Raw genomic sequence first — 22,214 nt, 5'->3', positions numbered from 1 at the left:
TTATATAGGCTATGATCCAACATTGGAGCAATTTGTTCTTTAGAATAGCAGAGTCCACTCCTTGCTTCATGCCACATCACAATCTCTCAATGAAAATTTGCAAATTGCCAAATAATGTAAAGGAATACAATTTTTAAAAATGCAAGCTCAAACCATTAACCTCAATGTAACCAAGGCACTTACCTATGCATCCTTTATATTGTTTTAAGTGCCATTTTTAAAACATGTTTGTTTGGAAACAACCTGTCTCAGTAGCTGAACATGGCAATTAATTAGTAGCAGCATATAGCACTCTGCAGGCCTGTACATTTAAAATTCGACCTTCAAGTTTATGAGCCAAAACTTAAATGGCTATTTACTAGTTGAATGCAAGGTTAGAAAACCAGTTTGACTTATTTACATTTTGCTTTCAGTTTAGATTGTAAGGTTACTTGAAACAGCCTAGATAATTCTTTATCAAGACATAATGAAGTATCAGCAATGTTTTAGACTTTTTTGGTAACTGTTTGTGTTAACATACCTACCTAAATGTAAGTGAAAAGCATTGATGTATAAAAACATACAAAACAGCTACAACTTAATTCCATGCTTTTCTTGATCTGCTATAAACCTATCATACTTTAACATAGGAGAGAAATTATACTTATTTCATGCTTGAAATTTCAGTCTAGGAGAATCAACATTAAATAAACACTTTGTCACATTTCTTTATAAAAGAATGTATTACAACATGTATCTAACAATGTAAAAAGATATGCAAATCAGACAAATCCAGGATGAATTGGGATAAATCAAAGGCCATTTCCATTACACAAGCGGTACAATTTTATTTTTCCCCATCAATTGCAGCAAAAAAATTGTTATAAACCAAATCAATAATCAAAGGAACTTAATTGTCAACAATTCTTCAAGAGTGATTATGTTCTAAGTTTCATCTGGAAGGGAGAGATGAAAAAATATACAGTGGGATAAAGTCTCTATGGCCAATTCAATGCCTCACTAAAGCATTAAGGCTACTGAGGCACCTTATTGCAAGTTATGTATCATCTCCTCTTTGGCAATGAGGTGTGTAGTTTTGTTAACTAGAGCCATCAGTGAATTGAGCTTGTGAGACCAGTCATTGAGTAAGTTATTTGGGTCCTTGGGTCTCTGAAAGTTGATAATTCCTGCCAGCCTATCAACTTTTGCAAAGATGGTCTTATTCACCACTAAGTTGGACAAAAATTCTTCAGATTCCTGTAAAGCAAATAAATGACAGAGAATCAGGTAGTCAAACTAACAAACCATTTTGAATGAATTTTCATTGTTTCATAGTAGTATGTCAGTTATCCATACTCTGAAGAAATGAATGAATATCCAGGCAGTCTTCGACTTATGACAATTGACCCCAAAATTTATGTTAAGTGAAACAGTTGTTAAGTGAGTTTTGCCCCATTTTACGACTTTTCTTGCCACAATTGTTAAGTGAATCACTGAAGTGGATAAGTCAGTTACCCGGTTGTTAAGTGAATCTGGCTTCCCCACCAACTTTGCTTGTCAGAAGGTCTCAAAAGGGGATCACATGACCGTGGGACATAGCAACGCTCATAAGTATGAACCAGTTGCCAAGCGTCTGAATTTTTTGATCACATGATCATGGGGAGGCTACTTAGGTCGTACCTGTGAAAAATGGTCATGTCACTTTTTTCAGTGCTGTTGTAACTTTGAACACTCAGTAAATGAACTGTTGTAAGTCAAGGACTATCTGTATATGCACACACATACTTCCAATGAAATGTACTTAAGAAACATTTATATTTGACTGGCATACCTGATGTCATCCAAAATAAAATGTGGGTCAGAACTGAAACTTTGATTTCACAGGTAGTCCTTCACTTATGATCACAATTGGGTCCAGAATCTCAGTTGTTCAGTGAAGCAGTTGCTAAGTGAGATGCCACATCACGCTCATTAGCTGCAATCCTGAATCTTTCAGCTGTGTTTAAGTGACTACTTGGGAGGGGGGGGTGTCAAACAGCCCCCTCCCCATCCAGGAGGCCTGGGCCCTCTTCCCCATCCCACCAGGGAGAACTATCATGAAAATTATAGCAATAGCGCTTAGATTTTTAGTTCTGGTGTTTGCTAGCACTTTTTCTAGATTAGCAGTCCTCCAGCATTCCAAGTTCTGTTCTTCCAGCATGGGCAAGGGATTTTTCAGAATTTCCAGAGAGGAAATCTTTTGGTGCGCTGGAGGAACAGATATTAAATTTGGTGAAAATGGTAGTGAATGCCATTGTTATGGAAGGTTCAGAGAGCTAGCCTTCATTATGAAAGGTGGCAATAATGGCATTCACTAAAACGCTACTGAATACCAGTGTTCTGACTCAGGTTCCCCTCCAATAGGGTAAAGATGGTATTTACTAAAACATTAGCAAACACCAGTGTTCTGAAAGGCTCACTAGCTTTTTTGCTAGATTTGAGGTTATAGTTAGTTTTTTAGTTGGCCTATCATTGGCAATAGCTAAGAAACTACATCTTGAGAAACATTTCTTTTTACTCTGCATACTTTTTACAATATTATATTATATACGAAATATAACAGGTATATTTCATTAATTGGCAAACCACTTTCAAAAAATCTCCCCCCAATACCACAGGGACTAGTCACAGCAATTGCCAGGAGCCAACACTAATTCAAAGACTAAACTGCCCACCCCCACCCCCACCCCGCCTTTAGTAAAAAATTACATAAATTTCCTGAGATATAAGTTCACCTATAAATAAGTCAAGAGAAGTATGTACAGGAGCAGAATCTCAATGAGATTTACTGATTCTACTACCAAATTAAATGTACATCCCCATGTAAATAGTTTTCTAAAAGCTCCAAAAATACTACTAATGCTCTTTTTTCCAACTGTGTCATACATTTTCTCTCATGTGAAAGCCATAAGCAATCTCACTTACATCAACTGATAAATCCAAAAGTTGTGCCATTCTCTTCATAGTAATTCTGGTATAATATTTTGCCATTATTCTAATATTCTAAAGAAAAAAAATCAGAATAGACCCTTGTTAGGTATTAATTGAATAATTTCCCAAAATATAAAAGGAAATCTTCCAATGGATTCAAGCATTTGCTTATGTTTCAATACTTATTGAGAGTTAAATAATTTATTTCATTTATTATGTAGGAAACATACAAGATATTCTCAGATACAACTCTAATGTATAGCAAACAAGTTGTTGGAAGGAATTAGCAGTGAATTACATTTTTAAAGACAACATTTTTTTTCACATTCTTCTCTGTATCAAAGTTTATTTATATGGAACAGCACTGCTACATTATTCAATTTATATTCCTATATTCCAACTAGAACAAAGATGTGTATCTGTCAAAAATAACTTCTCAGAGTTTGGCAATAAGCACTATGTCAGTCCCACCGACAAAATAGTTTGAATAAAAAGGACGGCTATTAATGACAAAGGGTTAAAAAATAGAATTGACTTACATGTTCCACTACTCTGTTTTTTAAATCTTTCCATCTTTTTTCACCTTCCTCTGTGTAGCCAAACACATCTGTTGCAGGACTTTCAAGGGATCCTTCCCTCAATTCTTTCCCATAATCCTCCACAAGGGTAGTCCAGCGCATCAATTCCATTGTAGTAAACAGTTTTAAAAGATCTCTGTTTAAAAAAAGAAAGAGAGCCTCTTAAATGGCTAATCATCTTCACGTCCATCAGAACACTGCATTTTCTGAAAGAATTTGCCAGTGGTACCATTGCATTAATCTACCTTACTTGCTTTCTTAGATATGTGTAATTGCATTATGTCAGAAACAAAACTATTAATTCAAAAGAGTATACCAGCATCACTATACATATCTGTATGTACATATCTATTTACCAAAAATTATTTACAAATATGCATCAAGGATACTAATACAGTTTCAGTTTAACATATATACATATACAAAACTTGGGAACAGAAATCAGTAACTTACATGCACACCAATATCACAACTATCATTTTACTCTCTATAAACGGAGTAATTCAAATATGTATCTTAGCCATCTCCCTACCAACGACACAGCGTTATGAATATATGAAATTCTACAGGAAACATATTCTGCAAATTAGCATTTGCACCTATTTCATCCCAAACATATTCTTAAAAAAAAAAATTAAAAGCCACATACTTATATTTGGGGATGTCTTCTAGTTTTTTATCACTGCTTATTCTGTGCACCAAATCAGACTGTTCATTATCGTAAGGGGATAGGATGACATACAACACAACACTCTTCAGTGCCTGTTTCAGAGAAAGAGAAAAAAACTGATCTGCAGAGACGTACTGATATATCAAAATAAACAACATTATTTGGAATAAGAAGTTGATTTTTATTTTATGTACCAATTTGCAAACAAACTCAACTCGGAATTACAAATTTGGAGCTGAAAGGAACCAAACGGACCATCAATTTTATATACAAAATGAGGAAATTCATTGAAAACAATTTAAAGCTTTCTGGGCTAGAATTCTTCATTTTAAAGAAGTGGTATTAGTGGAATTCCCATATATGTACCTAAAAGCATTTTCAAAACCTTAGAACATTGTTCCATAAATTTGTATGGAGTTTTCAATTCGTAAGATACCTTTGAAAATTAAGCAAATAGGAGCTCTGGTTTCTTGCATCTTAAATAATTTACATGTATTGTTATCAGTAGCAAATTTTGAAGAACATCACTTCAAATAACTTTTGCCTCCTAAGCCCTTTCAGAACTTTCACACATCGTATTTTTAACTATTTGAGGGGCTTGGTGTTAAAATCTGACTTCATTCCTATCAGTATTTTCCTATCATGTATAGCTCCCTACTAACTTTTCATGCCCCTACATGCATGAGAATCAAGCTTGGTTCAGATTCTACTACAGTAGATTGACTACATGGCCAGAGCAAATGTATACAAGGTGGAAAGAAAGATGAGCATCCATGGAGAATCCTGCACTTACGAAAGTCACCCTTCAAAGGTTATGCCCAATCATAAACAGAATGTGGAAAAATCTGCATTGTTTAAGTTATTTAAGCCAGGTCAGGTTGGAATGAGCTCTCTGCCAGTGTTTCCTCTGGCAATGCAGCAGAGGCCTGTATATCTGGGTCTCCAGTATACCCATATATTTCAATTAAGAAGATAGGAAGCTATCCTTTGTCACAAAACAAAGCACCAGCCTCCAGCACAGCCTGTACGCCCAACAATGCTGATTCTTCATTCTCTGTGCAGTTTTTCAATCTTAACTTCGAGAAAAACTCTGAGCAATATGTGAAACAGCTTTACAGAAACACATGAAAAATTACTCCTTTCTACTTCAAAAGCTTAAATTGAAGTAAAGTAATTTTCAAGACATAAAGAAGCATTCCCCATTTGCAAAAGTGCCAAATAGTATCTAACTATGTTTGAAAACACAGTATTTTCCATGTGGGCTGGTAAGATTTTGTTCCAGCGGTCCCCAACCTTTGTGGCTGGGCGCCGGGGGGGGGGGGGAAACTGGGCCACATGAGCGGTGGCGTGCGCATGCATCCCTTGGTCAAGGACTGGCCCGGCGCACCAAATGCCCATCAGCCACTCATGCGGGCCAATTACAAATAGCCACGGCCATGGCTCAGAGGTTGGGGACCCGTTCTATTCTATCAAATATAACTACATTTTATTTAATAAAAAAGAAAGTAACTTTGAAGCTGTTCTAGAAACAGCAAAATGCTTTTTCAAGAAATATACATGGAATATAAATAACTTTTTCTCTAAAATATTGATAATGGGAAAACAATAACATTTGACTTTCATTGCTCTAAAAATTAAATGAGTACCTTCATAAAGGCAGCATTTGCTTATACAGACATTAACATCTTATAATCTATTCTTCTCTTGTTCTTACCTGTTGCCATTTTTCACCTTCAGCCTGGATGCAGGGTGTATCATAAATAGCTCTGTAGTGTTTACAAATGGAAAGATAAGAACCTTCATGCTGATCCAACTGAATCATTAAATTGTAGTATTTCAATTTTAGTTTCTGAAATGTCAAACAACATTGGGTTAGGAGAGTCACATTAAGCTACACATCTTCACTTCCCCAGCAGCATGAGAACTATTTAAGATGTGTGAATAACACCCCATAAAGCAGCAAATAAAAAGTTTTCTACCACCAGACATACTTCAGTGTTTTCTTCCTGGAAAAATTTGGTGTTAATTTTTTTGCTTATAATTTGAGTTCGAATGTAGTCCTTTACAGCCAGACAAAGCCTCATCTGTTCCAAGATGAACTCCACACGTTCCTTCTTTTCCATCGATCCATAGGTCTCCACCTAAAGTTCAGAGCGTTAAAATATTACAGATTGAGAAAAGTGAAATTCTAAGAACTGCGCACAAAGCTAGCAAAAGCATTAATTTATTTTTAATTTACACAATTTACATAAAACTCTTCGCGTGGTAGTTACAAATCTACAGCAAATCCAAACAGTTACAGTATGACAAGATTCTGTAGACAAAGTCTGTTCAATTCCCAGCTGAATAAGCTTCATTTATTTTGCATTTTGGTCAAATTCAAAATGAAATTTAAGCTTTTTGACACATGGCATCAGACTAAGCCCTCAAAAATCTATTCTTAAAGGCTGGGGGCAGGGGGATAAAAATAACTCCCATTGCAAAAGATGATGTGCATCACACTGGATTTCAGACCCCACCGAGTACATCTTCTTAGAAAATATTTTCATTATTTTCTTGGGGGATCGCTTACAAAGCTGGTTATCTTCTGGCTGGGAAAGGTAAGGTTTGCAACCCTTGGTGGCAAGTAAACAATACTGTGTGGGCAATGTATTTAACCACTTTATTTAAAAGGTTTCTAAAACACAAGAAATAAATACCCCAAAACCTCTGCACTATTTAATGTTCTTATATGACTAGTAGATAACTGATCAAAACAACTTTTAAAAATTGGAAAAAGAGATGACGGTATTTGAAACACGGGCACTGATCCCAAGCTAAACTATTCTTTTATATTACCTGAAGTTCCTGCAAAATTGAGGCTGCTTCTTTTACGTCACCATTTTGTTCTTTTATTTTTGCCAGTGTATTTGTCAGACGAGCCCTCTCAATTTCAACGTATATCTAAAAACAGCAAGGCAGAATTAAGAATTAACCACTGCATAAGCCTAGTGTTGCGTATGTGGAAGAAGCCTTATTACTTTTACAAATATAAAATATATTTATCAACGTCACACTTAGAATCAATTATACAAGCAATCGTCTGTTTATTAATATCTTAAAAATAATTGATAAAAACTTTTTTTTTCAGTTTAAGGTTTAATTTATCCAAATCTTCACTTGTAATCTATATTCTATAGCATCATATTCATATTTTATAATGTAAAAATTATATATTTTATAATAAAAAATAAAATGGCAAAAAAAAAAGCCAAAGTAAAATAAAATACAGTAAAAGCTTAACGTGCTAATGTATATTTATGTGCTAATGAGTCAAAAGGCCAAGTTATTATGCTGAATAGATGTTTCTGATACACCATGACTGAGGAGAGATTTGGAAGGCTATAAATAGTTACCAAAGTATCCTGGAATTGTGACAGAAGAGGGAAAGCCAGAGCTCCTGTCGTATTTATCCGTATACTGATTCTGTGCTCAGCCATCTATTCAATAATACTTTCCAAGCTAATGTGGAGCCAATGATCAGTATTATATGAATGCTGAGAATCCATTACAAATCCATCTTACAGTTACTTCACCCATATTTTACCATTTCTTTAACGAAGGTATTATGAGAGAATGTGTTGAATGCCTTGCTGAGAAGACACAGTGTCCCTTATGCATTAAGCTGTCAAACATAGACATCAGTATTTCTGCTATTTGGGCTGGATATGTCAAAAGAAACACAAAAGTACACTGAATGAAAACAGTAAGTTTCTTAAGTCCTTCAAGTGATAAAACAAGGACAAGAGCAAGAATGAATGGGTAAATGAATATATGCAGATTGAATACAAATGCGAGTGACCAATATAAAATAGATGCCTTTTATATGGAATGAAGACTGAATCACAAGGCAAATAGAAGAATAAATGGATCAAGATTAATCGATTACATGCCATCAAGTTGTTGACCCCATAGATTTTCTCCGTGATGATCTCTTCCCTATCTAGTTCTTCAGGTCTTCTAATGGTGCACTCATCGCCACTATAACTGAGTTTACCCACCTTGCTGCTGGTCATCCTCTTCTTCTTTCCATCTTTCCCAGCCTTTGGAGAGCTAGGTCTTCACATAATAGGTCTAATTTGAGCTTCATCATTTATACCTCAAATGAGAACTCTGGGCAGATTTGTTCAATGATTGTATTGGTTTGTTTTCTAGTTATCCACATTTTTTCTCACGAGTCTTCTCCAACATCAAAGTTTCAAAAGCATCAATGCTTCTTTCTCTCTTGCTTTTTCCAAATCCAACGTTCACTTTTTATAGAGTGTCACAGGTAATATTATGGCTTGTATGATTCTGATCTTTGTAGGTACACATCTCGACATTTGAATATCTTTCCCAAGGCCTTCGAGGCTGTTATTTCAAATCCTAGTCACTGATGTATTTCTTGGAGTGTCGGTTTTTATGCTGTTTTATACCCTCCATTAGCAAATATTAAAGCTGGAATTTATCAAATTGTTTCATGGTAACTATATTTAGTTTGCAAGGCACCAAGAAAACCCTGAATGCTACTTAACTATGACAAAGAAATTAAAAAAGCCACAGATCGCGAAAAGCAAATATTTTACCTTTCCTTCTGTCACTGTACGTAATGTGTCAATCAACTGCAATTTTGTTGGCAAATCTGTAATCTCTTCAACGTATGTACAGCACTGTTGGACCATTTTAGCAACTGCCTAGCATAAATAATGAGAAAGATTACACTTACTGAATATAAAGTTGCACAGATAGCATTGGTGTTCATTTGTTTCAGTAATATTGCCTGTCATGGAATTTTATTTCAAAATATCAAAGGAAATTGAAAATGTTTGCAATCCAAGGAAGAGACACAACAAAACAAATAGGAAGTTGTGGACTCTGCATCAGATCTAATCTTTAAGTAAAACCTACTATTAGGTTTAAGCAATAAAAGCTAATCTACACAAGATGGTAAAAAGTCATCGAGATTTAATCCCTTACAGAAATCTTAAAATAACAAGTATAAACGATTTTAAACTGCGAAGAATCAGTCTTCAGAATACAGAAACTCTTTTCATTTGACCTGATATGATTCAGGAAACAATTATATCCAATTCTCTTTTACACGTATGAAATCTTGATCAGTCTACCTACAACATAGACCAATAGTTGCCGAGCTGTAACTGTAGGAGACCACATCAAAGAAATACAGGAAGTCCTCAATTTATAACCGCAACTGAGCCTGGATTTCCAGTCGTAAGTCATTACTGTCATAAGCTGAGGCACCCACCCACATGACTAAACCCAATTGAACAGCATTTTTTGTGGTGGTCATTAAGTAAACCACTGCTGTCATTAAGTGAATACTAGTCATAAATAAAAACTCATTCTTCTGGATGGGCTTTTTTTTGCCGGAAATCAGCAAAAAACATCACAAATCGCAGTCATGTGACTGTGGAATGCTGCAAACGATTATAAAGGTAAGCCAGTTACTAAGCATCCTAAATGTGGTCATATAATTTGGAGGGGGGGGGGGAGAGGAACAGATGGACAACATCTTACAACAAGAATGGAGAAGTAGGAGAAACCCTTCTAAAGTTCCCACTTTTCCCTCAGCAAACTCACCTGTTTTAACTGACTCCTCCTTTTTGAAAGAAGGAAGATGTTTTCATTAAGAGCATTCCAGTCTTTAGCATCATAACACATTTTTACTACAGCAACCAAGATGCGAGATGTGGAAACCATATCAGAAGCCTAAAAAAAGCATGGGAAACAAAATATATCATTTTTAGTGCAAAATATTTGCAAGAGTTCCTTTAAAAAATTTAAAAACTTAACTATTTGTGAAAAGAAATACATTTCTGATCGCAAGATCAAGTGCACAGGAGGAAAAGTAACTCAAAATTCACAAATGACCAATTCATTATTCCAGTACTCATATCACAATTTTTCCACATCTTATTCTTGCTTATAAATGGAGATTTTACTTTATCTTATTTAAGATTATTTAAGCATTAACTCCCATACTCGTGTACTGTAGACTAACTCTCTTTCACTGTTTTCTAAAATCAATGAGAATCTCATTGTCTGTAAGAACATATAAAAAGCTGGAGAAAAAGACATCAATTGCTATTTTGGTATCTGCAGAAGAGTCACACACAATTTATGAGAAAAAATGAAAGACTAATTTTAAAAGTTGAAGAAGGGACTAGTTCATTTTAAAAACGCTTACAGTTCGAGTCTGTTTTTCCAGTGACAGCAATGTTTCGATTGCTTCCTGAAGCCTTCCATCCTAAAACAGAAATATGGTGCTTAAAACAAAATGAAAAAAGTAAAGTACTTCTAAATTAATTGAATTGCCAAGTTATATATCAGTAAACTCAACATATTACAAAGCTGGATGAAAATTATTTATAAATTTATTTATTTAACCATATTTAATTACCGCCCATCTGATTGTCACTCAGAGTGACTGTGAGTTAGGAGTGATTATAAGTTAGGAAACTATGGTGTGGTTCAAAATAGCCATAGTTTCAAAGCCAAAATAAATCTTGCTTGTTTATGGGAATCCAGCAAGACTGCTTTGTAAACCATGACTGATTTTAGACTACATAACCTAGAAAATGGTGGTTTCCTCAGTAAAACATGGCTAAACAATACTGCTTTATTGCTGGAATATGTTATTAGTTTAATTTAAAATAGGAAAGCTTGTATTAAATGTAACCAAGCTTCATGGAAAGCAATTACATTTAAAACAGAATCACTTACTGTGTTGATTTCAACTACACTTATGTCAATATTTAGGAATAAGAAAATGGATCTATGCATGCATACATACACATACATGCAACATGTGTGTGTATGTGTGTGTGTGTGTGTGTATCTCTATCCAATCTAGCTTCCTGTGCTTCTTTTGCAGATAGAAAGCAAAGTTTCACCCTTTAAATTACAACTGCTTTGTAAAAGTAGTCCTCAACTTAGGACCATAATTGAGCTCAAAATTTCTGTGGCTAAGCAAGACATTTGTTAAGTGAGTTTTGCCCCATTTTATGACCTTTCTTGCCACAACTATTAAGTGAATCACTGCAGTTGTTAAGCTAGTAATACAGTTAAGTGAATCTGCCTTCCCCATGACCCCTGGATACTGCAACCGTCATAAATATGAGTTGGTTTCCAAGCATCCGAATTTTGATCATGTGACCACGGGGAGGGTGCAATGGTTGAAAGTGTGAAAACTGGTCATGTCACTTTTTTCAGTGCTGTTGTAACTTTGAATAGTCACTAAACAAACTATTGTAAATTGGGGACTACCTGTATTCTCTTCTAAATAAGTCAGTGGTCCCCAGCTTTATGGCTTGGCAGCCAAGCGTGAGGGGAGAGGGAACCGACCCATGCAAGTGCCGGCCTGGCCTGCTTGCACGCCAGTCCACTGCTCATACAAGTCAAGCTCCGCAAGTGTGTGCAGGCTGACCTGCCGCTCACACAAGTCGAGCTGCATGCATGCACCAACCAGCTGCTCACACAGCCTGGTTCCAAACAGGCCACAGGCTGGCAGTAGGCCGTGGCCCAGGGGTTGGGGACACCTGAAATAAGCTACCCAATATTACCAAGAAAATATATATCCATTTTAAAAAGTGAGAGTCAAACTATAACTTTAAGTTTCCTGAATTTAAAATCTGTTTCCTTAATTTTATACTCAATTTCAAAGGAACAGGATGCTATTAAAGCGGTCTTCAGAAATTATTTTTCTAATGTTTATCAAGATCAAGTCTATAAGGTATTCATTTAGATGCTGAGAGGGAAATTATAGCATGCACCTCATTTTGGCAGATACAAGTTGCTTCCTCTCTCAAGTAAACAGCAAACATATTTCTGTTCTGCCAAACATAATAATTTACAATAGCTATTTTCTTCCAATTAAATTATTGCAACTAGTTATATGTACTTTATTGCCATTAGTGTACTGCCCTGAAAAATTCCTTGCTATTGCAAAAAAAAAAAAAAAAAAAATCAAGCTGGGGAAAATGTTTACACAAAGAAACAAATTCAAAAATGTTACAGCAAGCCCTTTATGACAAAATGAATTAAGAGTGCTATTATTTGGTTCCAAAAGATAGTACTGTTAAAGGACAACATTCCCAACATGTAACGGAACATTTCAGAGTGTAATTTCATGTGCTGCACAGTTCCTTCCATATCAGGAGAGGCAGGAGATCTTCCTTCAATAATTTAATACTGACAATATGGAGTAACTTGATTAATTGGGCAGCTATAGAGATGGATGGATGGATGGATGGATGGGAGGAAGGAACTTTATGTTCAAGAAGTGCACAAAAGAGAAAAATTTTTATGGTAGATCTTCAAATCACTCCACTGACAGAGGCAACATCTGAAGTTCCAACTGTGTGCAGTAACTTCTTTAGCTAGATAATTTTTACCTTTCTTCACAGCCAAAAGGGAGGTGAAGGTCCAGTCAATGTCTACTCTGAATATGTTTTTTCCCTGCATTTATCATAATATTCTAAGGAATATTAATGACCCTTCTCTTGCACAAAATTATCTGTTCAATGTTTTAGCTTGCATTTTTTCCATGTACAATTTAATCCTGGTTTACTCCAATATGAAGCAGGTGACTGCACTTAGTCAATCTTGGCTGATTTTAAGCAGTTAACCAGATTTAAACCAGGTTAGTATTCAAATGAAAGACCACCAGGAAATTCCAGAAACAGAATATTTTAAAGAAAAAACTGGATAAAACCTAACTATTTCTCTATTGTTGCCAAGAAACCGATATGGATGCATCCTTGAAATCATCAGAAATTAAAATCAATACTGTAGTAGGGAGATTTTACCACTTAATCTAAATTCATACAGTATGCTTAGCCATAAATGAATCACAACACTGATTTATTAATCCAACAAACTAAATTAAAATCCAGTTTGATAATTTGGGGTTCAGCAAGTCATGAGTACACAGCCTTAACAGGACATGTAATCAATACAGCAGAGAGCAACAGTTCTTCACCATCACTTGGTCTGGATAGTGATGGACAGTTCTGTATTATTTTCTAAATTCAAGATAATTAGCACCCTGGATGGATTTTCCCCCCATGGATTTACATCTTTTAATAAGCTATTACTTCTTTAGGAAGTAAGCCTAGGTTAGCATCATGGGAACCCAATTCTAAACACAAATAATGTGAATTTTTTCATACTTAATTTCATAATTAAATTTCATACAATCCACTTTTTGGGGGGAGGGCATGTACATTAATAACACACAGCAATTGAAAGAAAATGTAACTATCCTAAGCAGCAATGCCACGTACACAAGAAACAAATAAAACAGTACAATTCATAGGATATCCAAGATATAGGCAGTATATAATAGTACCACATCCATGCAAATCTTTTAATGTTACTTCAACATAGGACCCCAATGGTTCTTGTAAAATCCGACAGGAGTTCAAAGGAAGGAGCCAAAAGGTTCCCCCCTGTGAGAGACACGGGCGGGTTTCTAAATAAAATCCTTCCTAGGTTTCCTATATCTGGGCAGCAAACACACAGGTGATATGGCCAGGTAAGGCAGCACTATTTCACACTAAAGTTATATTTATTATTTATTTATTTATTTATTTATTTATTTATTTATTTATTTATTTATTTATTTATTTATCTATCACACTTCCATAAAACTAGAAGTCCCGAAGCAGCAGCAGCAACAACACAGATTTGCAGCGAGGAAGAAACCCACTTTAAATTTAAAGCTCCAGTTAAACGCTGATGGAAAATGTCAATCTTACTTCTGCCGAACCTCAAAAAAAGCCCCAAAATTGCTTCTTTTCTTCCAATAGCAAGCAAGACACTTTGGTACCTTCTCGGGACCAGTCGCCGTAATATTACAATAAAGAAAAGGCCTTATTATATATATATATCTATATTCATTCATATTTAATTCCGGAGGCCTCATTCCTACGAAAAACCATGCACGGGTATGTGTGTGTGGGTGTGTGGAAGGGGGGGAGGGAAGGTTCGTCCAGATTGCTACCGCTCCTGAATGGTAGAAACACGGGAGCGACCCGCGCTTTGCCTACTCCACGCACGATCGGCCCCTTCCCGTGGGAAAGAGAGAATCATCTCGCCCCGTTTCTCCCATCTCAGCCGTCCAGGGGAGCGGAGCCAGCCGTCTGCGGCATCTCCTTAGCTTTCCCACGCCGGGCAAGGCGGCTTGGCGAGCCGAAAAAGGCCTTCCTCCTCCTCCTCCTCCCCCACCTGCCTTGCCGGAGTCCCCCCCGGGCAGGGTCCGTCTGGAGAGGCGATCCTCCCCCGCCCCCCAATCCCCCCCCCCGGGGGGAGCAGCGGCTCCCAGCGAAGGGCCGACGCGGCCTAAAGTCGGGCCGCGCCATGACTCAGCCCTCGGCGGGGCCTTTGCTCGCTTACCCGGGCCATCTGCTCGCACTCGGGCAGCCGCTGGTCTACCGTGACGCTGTAATCCACCTCCATTTTCACGATGCGGCCATCGGCCCGCTCCGCGCCCCCGTCCGCCATGGCCCCGTCTCGTCCAGCCCTGAATGGCTCGCAGGGCTCTCCAGTCAAACACTCAAGTCACGCACTGACTCACCGGAACCGGAAGCCCCTGGCTAGAATGGCAGAGGCAACCACGAGGACAGCCTGCTCGCCCAAGGACCCCTCGCGTCTCACTCTCTCGGCGACAGGCACTGCGTTAGACACCTTGGAGGAGGGAGGGAGGAGGAGCCGCTTTGAAATCACAGCCGCTCTTCAGCCACATCGGGACGCCTTTTGCGTGTCTCTATTTCTGCCCTCTGGTGGGCGTCCTGATTTCTGCAGGCCGGATATGGAAACTCTGTATTAGCCTCTGGGGTTAATCCTGCAGAAAAAACAATGGCTACCAACCTTGCCTTCCATTGAGGAACTGCATATACTGCACGAGTCAAAAAAGAGGGCTGTGAAAATATTTACAGACGCCTCACATCCTGGACATAATTGTTTCAACTCCTACCCTCAAAACGACGCTATAGAGCACTGCACATCAGAACAACTAGACCAGGGGTCTGCAACCTTAAACACTCAAAAGAGCCATTTGGACCCGTTTCCCCCAGAAAAGAAATCACGGGGAGCCACAAAACCTGGGTGGGCGTGGCCAACTCGACATCGCTCACTCCCACCCAGTCACATGACACACACCTCAGCCACGCTTACCCAGGTTTTGTACCTCCTGGTAAGGTAATTGCCCTTACCTTTTTAGGTTAGGCAAGGACTGACTGGGAAGGGAGGGCGAGAGGCGGGGCCAGCCAGTGGTGGGTTCAGTGGACAGGGAGCCACAGCAGGGGGATGAAAGAGCCACATGCGGCTCTGGAGCCACAGGTTGCAGACACCTGAACTAGACACAAGAACAGTTTTTTCCCCAAATGCCATCACTCTGCTAAACAAATAATTCCCTCAACACTGTCATACTATTCACTAAGGCTGCATTACTATTACTATTAGTCTTCTCATCATTCCTATCATCCATTTCCTCCCACTTATGACTGTATGACTGTAACGTTGCTGGTATCCTTACGATTTATATTGACTGTTTCCTAATATGATTTGATGGCTTATTTGTTCCCTGTGACTATCATTAAATGTTGTACCTTATGATTCTTGACGAACGTATCTTTTATGTATACTGAGAGCGTATGCATCAAGACAAATTCCTTGTGTGTCCAATCACACTTGGCCATTAAAGAATTCTATTCTATTCTATTCTATTCTATTCTATTCTATTCCTCGAGAAAGAGATGGGAAGCAAGGAAGGTTGTTGAGAATATATGTAGCTCAGGGCTGAACTTGGCGCTCTCTGAGCTTGGGTGTTTTCTTGCAGATGTTTCATTACCGAACTAGGTAACATCATCAATGCTGGAAGGTAGAGGGATTTTCTCTCTCTATCTACAAGGGGCTGGCCCTGTCAGTTTTGATGGGAATGGTCTTGGTGGTTTGGTTCCTTGATTAGGCTGTTGTTTGTTTGATTATATATCTGAGTTGGTAGTTCCTTGATTGTGCTGTTGTTCACTGATGCTGTTACCTAGTTGGGTAAGGAGATACCTGCAGGAAAACAAAGCAAGTTTAGGGAGCACCAAAGACCCCAAGAAAGGAGTGTATTAAATAGGAAGTTGTAAATCTACATCCCCCAACTTGGTACCCTGGAGATGGAGATGTATGTTGACTACAGTTTCAAAACTTCATTTCAGGAGTCGTAGTGTGACACAGCTGAAGCTGTGGAGGAAAGCTGCTTGACCATCACTCCATTCTGGTAGCCAGGAAAGAGTTGGGAAAGAAAGAAAACCCAAGTTGGAGAGAAGCTCCATTTCACTGAGGTTATGTTATGTATCATCTTATCTATTCTCATGAAAGCAAGAGATGTCAGAGTCAGATCACTTTGTCCTGAAATTATGAAGCGGAAGAATGAGTTCAGTTCTGGTTTTGAAAATAAATGTCTTGCTCAAATGCACTCTTTTCCCTGATTCTCAATGTAAGTTTCACCCAAATTATTTTCAATTGGGGTCTAACTACGGTAATAGGACCTGGGTTCCAACAAAAACCAGGCTACATCCAAGGCCAAGAAAACTGACTAACACTTATATAAAAATACCATACATCATTGGTGTGTATAAAACACACTCTAATACATGGCTCAGGGAATGGATGGGGGCAGGATGCACCCTAAGAGCTTTCTTTATACAGGTAGTCCTGGACTTACGTCCACAATTGAGCCCCAAATTTCTGTTGCTGAGTGAGATATTTGTTAAGCAAATTTTGCCCCATTTTATGACTTTTCTTGCCACAGTTGTTAAGTGAATCACTGCAGTTATTAAGTTAGTGACACGGTTGTTAAATGAATCTGGCTTTCCCATTGACTTCGCTTGTTAGAAGGTCGCAAAAGGGGATCACATGACCCCAGAACACTGTAACTGTCATAAATATAAGTCAACTGCCAAGCGTCTGAATTTTGGGGATGCTGCAGCAGTTGTAAGTGTAAAAAATGGTCATAAGTCATTTTTTTCAGTGCCGTTGTAACTTCAAATAGTCACAAAATGAGTTGTTGTAACTCGAGGATTACCTGTATTACCATCAGGTTACTAACATTTGGGGACAAACTTCAAAGATCTATTTTTCCAGCTTTCAGTTAAATTGGGGAGGGGTTTTTTTTTAGCTACTAACACATTAAAGTATTCATTCTCACATTTTCCTTTCAAGGAGGAAGAATAATAATTTCTCACTGCCATCATTATTGTAACTTTCCTCCCATGTAAACAAGATTAAGCAAGTTAAAGAAACTCAGTTACATATTACATGGATGCTATCCAAGACAATTAAGAAAAAAAAAATTGGTTTCACTTCTGCTGATTTCCTTCACTTTGAAAAACATTGAAGTTCTCCATTATTGGGGGGGGGTGCCTCCCTTCAGAAACCTTTTTTAATACTACGCTCTATTTTTGTCATCTTTTTTATATTAAACTAACTCCTGATTTTCTTACAAAACTCCAAGGTCGAGCCTGATAACAAAACTATTTGGCTTGAAACTGTTAATCCATTGTCACATAAACCTGTATAACTTGTCTGGAGAAGTCACAGGAAGGTTAGCAGCTGATCTCTGGAGTGATAACTGTGCCTACGGCTATTAATTGCTATATAGGATCAGGCAGAAATTATGTTTCTCTCCATAACCTCTCTATGCCACTGTGGATAAAAGAATGTGGGTATTTTTTTTTCAAAAGTAATAAACCAAATTTTGTTAAAGCAATAATAAATTATTTTTTTTAAAAAAACCAGTTTAAAAACGAAGCTATGATGAGTACAAAAATGTAAAACTTACTCAAGCATACAAGCTTTTAAAACATAAGACATGATCTTCCCCCAATACCTTGAACAAACAACAACAAAATACTATGATTGGCCTAATTTGGTAACCTGGACTCTCCCAGACATTCCCTGCATTCAGGGTCAGGGACTATGTCAAATAACATAGCCTTGAGATGTTCTGCTGAGAGCAAACATATATTTGCTAGGTCCCAACAAATAGTTCACTTCGTTTGTGAAGTCTCTGGGCCAGAAAATAAATCTTGTGTATCTGACCTGAAATCGAAACCAAAGTTGTTTAATAAAAGTATCACGAAGAAGTTCCCCTTAAGAATACTGTGTTTTTTTCCTGCCAGGAAAAAAATATTGTAGCATTCTTAGATATCAATTGTAATGAAGCGGGGAAAGTCATCCTAAAATCCTCATCCTACAATTAGTCATCCTACACTTTGCCCACACTGTTAAAATAAATGGATTCTCCTCCCTTTTAAGTAATTTATGCCCTCCTCTTTCCCCAACCCATAGATTTGGACAATCTTTTAAAAATGTCCAGGAAGCAAAATTACAAGAAAGAGTGAAAATAGGAAGGATGGCTGCCTGAGAAACAGAGGAAAGAGCAAAAAAGGTGTACTCTGAAGATGGACTTTAAAAAGTGGGTTTCAGAGTAAGAAACATGACACAATCTGTTTTTTTAAAAAAGCCCCTGCAGATGTTACTCCGTTAGTCGTCGCTGACTTTAGGAGACAGAGGTCATCTCCGTTTCAGGACCATGGAGTCAGCGCTGTCTGAAGACATTTCCATGGTCCTGTGGCCAGCATGATGTCATGGAGTGTTGTTACTTTCCGACTGAAGTGGTACTTATTTATCTACTCACTTTTGCATGCTTTCAAACTGCTAGGTTGGCAAGAGCTGGGGCAAGGATGGGAGTTCACCCCGTCGCATGATGCTTGGGTCTCGAACCTGGGCTGTCAGCTTTTCAGACAACATGCCCAGCGTCTTAACTGCTGAGCCACCCCGCTGCCCCAATCTCTTAAAAACCGCCCTTATAAATCGGATCCATCATCTCCAGAGATCTGTGTGGCTCTTTTCCCTCATCAAGAGGTCTAAAGTCTAGAACCAGAACTCCTTCTTTGGTGTCTTCTGAGGAGCATCTTCAGCAGGCAACATCCTTACTTGCAGCAGCAGTCACAATTTACCCAGAGTAAGATCATGAGATGTGACTAATAGGTCATCCGCCAGGGTTTCTCAAGGCAGAGAATATCAACAACCAAACCAGTCTCAAAGCCATAAAGCGTAAGGCAAAGAGTTCTTTGAGATGTGGAAGCAGAAAGAAGCAGCAAACTGTCTATAAGAGAGAATCTGTGTCTTTACCCTGACAGTGAGCAATCAATTGCGATTCACTGAGGTTTCAATCTAGTTTCCAGTAAAAATTCTTACCTAGCTGTGTTGTGTTGAATGTCAGAGAGATTTCAGCCAGGCTTGTGCCTCATTCAATTCCCATTGACTTGGGAATTAGACATTTAAGTCAAGATGCAGTCCAAGGAACAAACCGGAGGCTATACTGTACATGCAGTATCCCAAAGCAAACATCTATGCCTTGACTCCACATGTGAATACAGGTACTCAAAGACTTAGGACAGTTCATTTAGTAACTGTTCAAAGTTACAATGGCACTGAAGAACTTATTTATGACCATTTTTCACACTTACGCCCCCCCCCGTGGTCACATGATCAAAATTCAGATGCTTCGCAACTGGCTCATAATTGCCCTCACCTCAATAAAAGCAGAAATGGGGAAGATCCTTTATAATCCCAAAATGTCTTTTCCTCAACGGAATAACAGAGTTGGAAGATCTTCTAGTGCAGCCAGCTCAAGCAGGAGACCCTATACCAGTGATGGCTAACCTTTTTGCCATTGCATGCCAGGAGCGGGGGAAGGGGGGTCATGCGCACGCATGCCCACACCCATAATTCTATGCGCCCTGCCCCTGTGCATGCATACGCAACATACACACCCCGCTCTCCCCACTCCTGGAACACAATGGCACAGTAGGCCCGTTTTTTGCTCTCCCCAGCCTCCAGAGCCTTTCTAGGAGTCTGCGGAGGGCAAAAACGGCCTTCCCCTCCTCCCCCGGAGGCCCTCTGGAGGCCGAAAACGGCCCATTTGCCAACTTCCGGTGGGACCAGAAGTCCTGTTTTTTACTGTCCCCAGTCTCCAGAGCCTTTCTAGAAGTGTGGGGAGGGCGAAAACGGCCTTCCCCACCCTCCCGGAGGCCCTCCAGAGGCCAAAACCGGCCCGTTTGCCAACATTTTTTGCTGTCCAGTGGGACCGGAAGTTGGCAAACCTGTGGCACTCGTGCCATAGGTTCACCATCACAGCCCTATACCATTTGAGACAAAGGGCTGTCCAATCTCTTCCTAAAAACCTCCAATGTTGAAGCATCCACAACTTCTGGAGGCAAGTCGTTCCCATCTTGTTGAGTCCACTGATTCCTTGCTAGAGTAATACTTCTCACAAATTCCTTTTGATCTAGTTGTTACTCTACCTGACCAGTTCGTTAGCCAATCTGATTTTAACTTTGGACTCAAGCATTCATGAGAACATGACCATTGTGTTTATTTATTATATAAAATATTTTATAGCTGACCCATTCCAGTAGACTTGGACAGACCATTGAGAGCTGGCTTAGTGTTTGTTTGTTTGTAGCTCCATCTTTATTATTTTTTATAAATAACTCAAGGCAGCAAACATATCTAATACTCCTTCCTCCTGTTTTCCCCAAAACAACCCTGCCAAGTGGTTTGGGCTGAGAAAGAGCGACTGGCTCAAAGTCACCCAGTTGACTTTCATGGCTAAGATGGGACTTGAACTCATGACCTCCTGCTTTCTAAGCTGAACTGTGTAGAAAGTTAGCACCCACCGTCTCCTAAAAGAATGAAATATTCTAGGAAATATTAAAAAGGCAGAATATTTCCCCTAAAAGAAATAGAAATCTTAAGGGACACAGAAACTCAGCCCCAGCAGATATTTTGGTGCCATCTTATCTACAAGACAAAAGACTTTCAGCTCCAGGGTGATATGATTAACCCTCACTCAAGATCCAAACCAGGACAAAGCCATTATGCCAAAAAAAAGGAATTGCCCAAAGCCCCTTCATTACATCACCCAGCAAGATTCAACCAAGCCTGGGACTCAAGACAACCTACAAAGTTACCCCTGCATGGCCCCATGGCAGTCTGACAACCAATCAGAATATATTTCTTTCACAGGAACAGGAAGCAAGTTCAAAGCCCAAGAGAGGGTATAAATCTCTCTCTCTCTCCCGCTCACCCACGTGCTCGATTGCCCAGGACCTCAAACCATGTGGTCCTGTCCACCATTAAACCATCTTTCCAATCAGCCTCCATGTTTCCAGTATCCCACTTGGAATTGAACCCAGATGGACATTTCTTCCAACAGTTGCCAGACCAAATATTCATGGTTGAGTATTTGCAAGTCCTTAATCACCTTTTTAATAAAGCTTACGGTAGTAGTACACGTTGGTTTAAAATCAAAATGGGCTGGCTTCATAAATGATAAATTACAAACTCACCTTTTGTATTGGTTTATTGTGAGAACTTAGCTCAAGTGAGCTAAGTGAACCCAACCATATCTTTGCCCTTGACATATGTTTCCTAGCCAGCCCTGGACTTGTTGGCTTCATTCCCCTCCTATCACCTTTGTCAAAACAATGTACCTTTTTCTCCTGTGGAACAACAGCTGGTCAGCTATTTTGAGAAAGAACATCTCTTTTCCACTTATACAGCAGAGCAGTAAAAGAAAGCACTGATGTCTTCATGCTGCGGGGGGGGGGGGATTAAAACATCTGTTAAACTGCACATAGAAAATGGGGAGGGAGAGGACAAAGATTTCTGCAGGCATCATCGATACGTCTTGAAAACCCCAGGCCTGTGCAGAGGAAACCACAGTACATATAACATGCAATAGATTCCACCAAAATAATCATATATTCTGTTTCTGCTTGCATCCATTTCCCCTTTGGTTAAATATGTTTTTTAAAAAAGATCCAGAAACCCATCAACCTTACTTTTTAAAAAGTATTTTTCAGGTATCTTCAAACTTTAGAGCTATTAAATGGTTGGCATGATGGGTTTTGTGATTA

At 38.7% G+C, this 22,214-nt stretch overlaps 1 protein-coding gene across 1 annotated transcript; it reads right to left on the bottom strand.

Moving 5' to 3' along the window:
- Positions 1-801: 801 nt before the first annotated feature.
- On the bottom strand, positions 802-14,920 carry PSMD12 (proteasome 26S subunit, non-ATPase 12). Its single transcript, XM_034412640.3, has 11 exons — positions 14,632-14,920; positions 10,424-10,483; positions 9,817-9,945; positions 8,802-8,909; positions 7,036-7,140; positions 6,189-6,338; positions 5,912-6,046; positions 4,177-4,289; positions 3,489-3,663; positions 2,944-3,021; positions 802-1,236 (listed from the first exon to the last, which is right to left on the bottom strand). Exons 1-11 carry the CDS (start codon positions 14,737-14,739, stop codon positions 1,027-1,029), a joined length of 1,371 nt encoding a protein of 456 aa, XP_034268531.1. The 5' UTR covers positions 14,740-14,920; the 3' UTR covers positions 802-1,026.
- Positions 14,921-22,214: the final 7,294 nt, after the last annotated feature.

The sequence above is a fragment of the Pantherophis guttatus genome, chromosome 2, assembly GCF_059756535.1.
Source record: "Pantherophis guttatus breed Tessera chromosome 2, ASM5975653v1, whole genome shotgun sequence".
NCBI classification, from domain to species: Eukaryota; Metazoa; Chordata; class Lepidosauria; order Squamata; family Colubridae; genus Pantherophis; species Pantherophis guttatus.
Note: the sequence above shows the minus strand (reverse complement) of the source record. Positions and strands in the feature narration are given on the sequence as shown.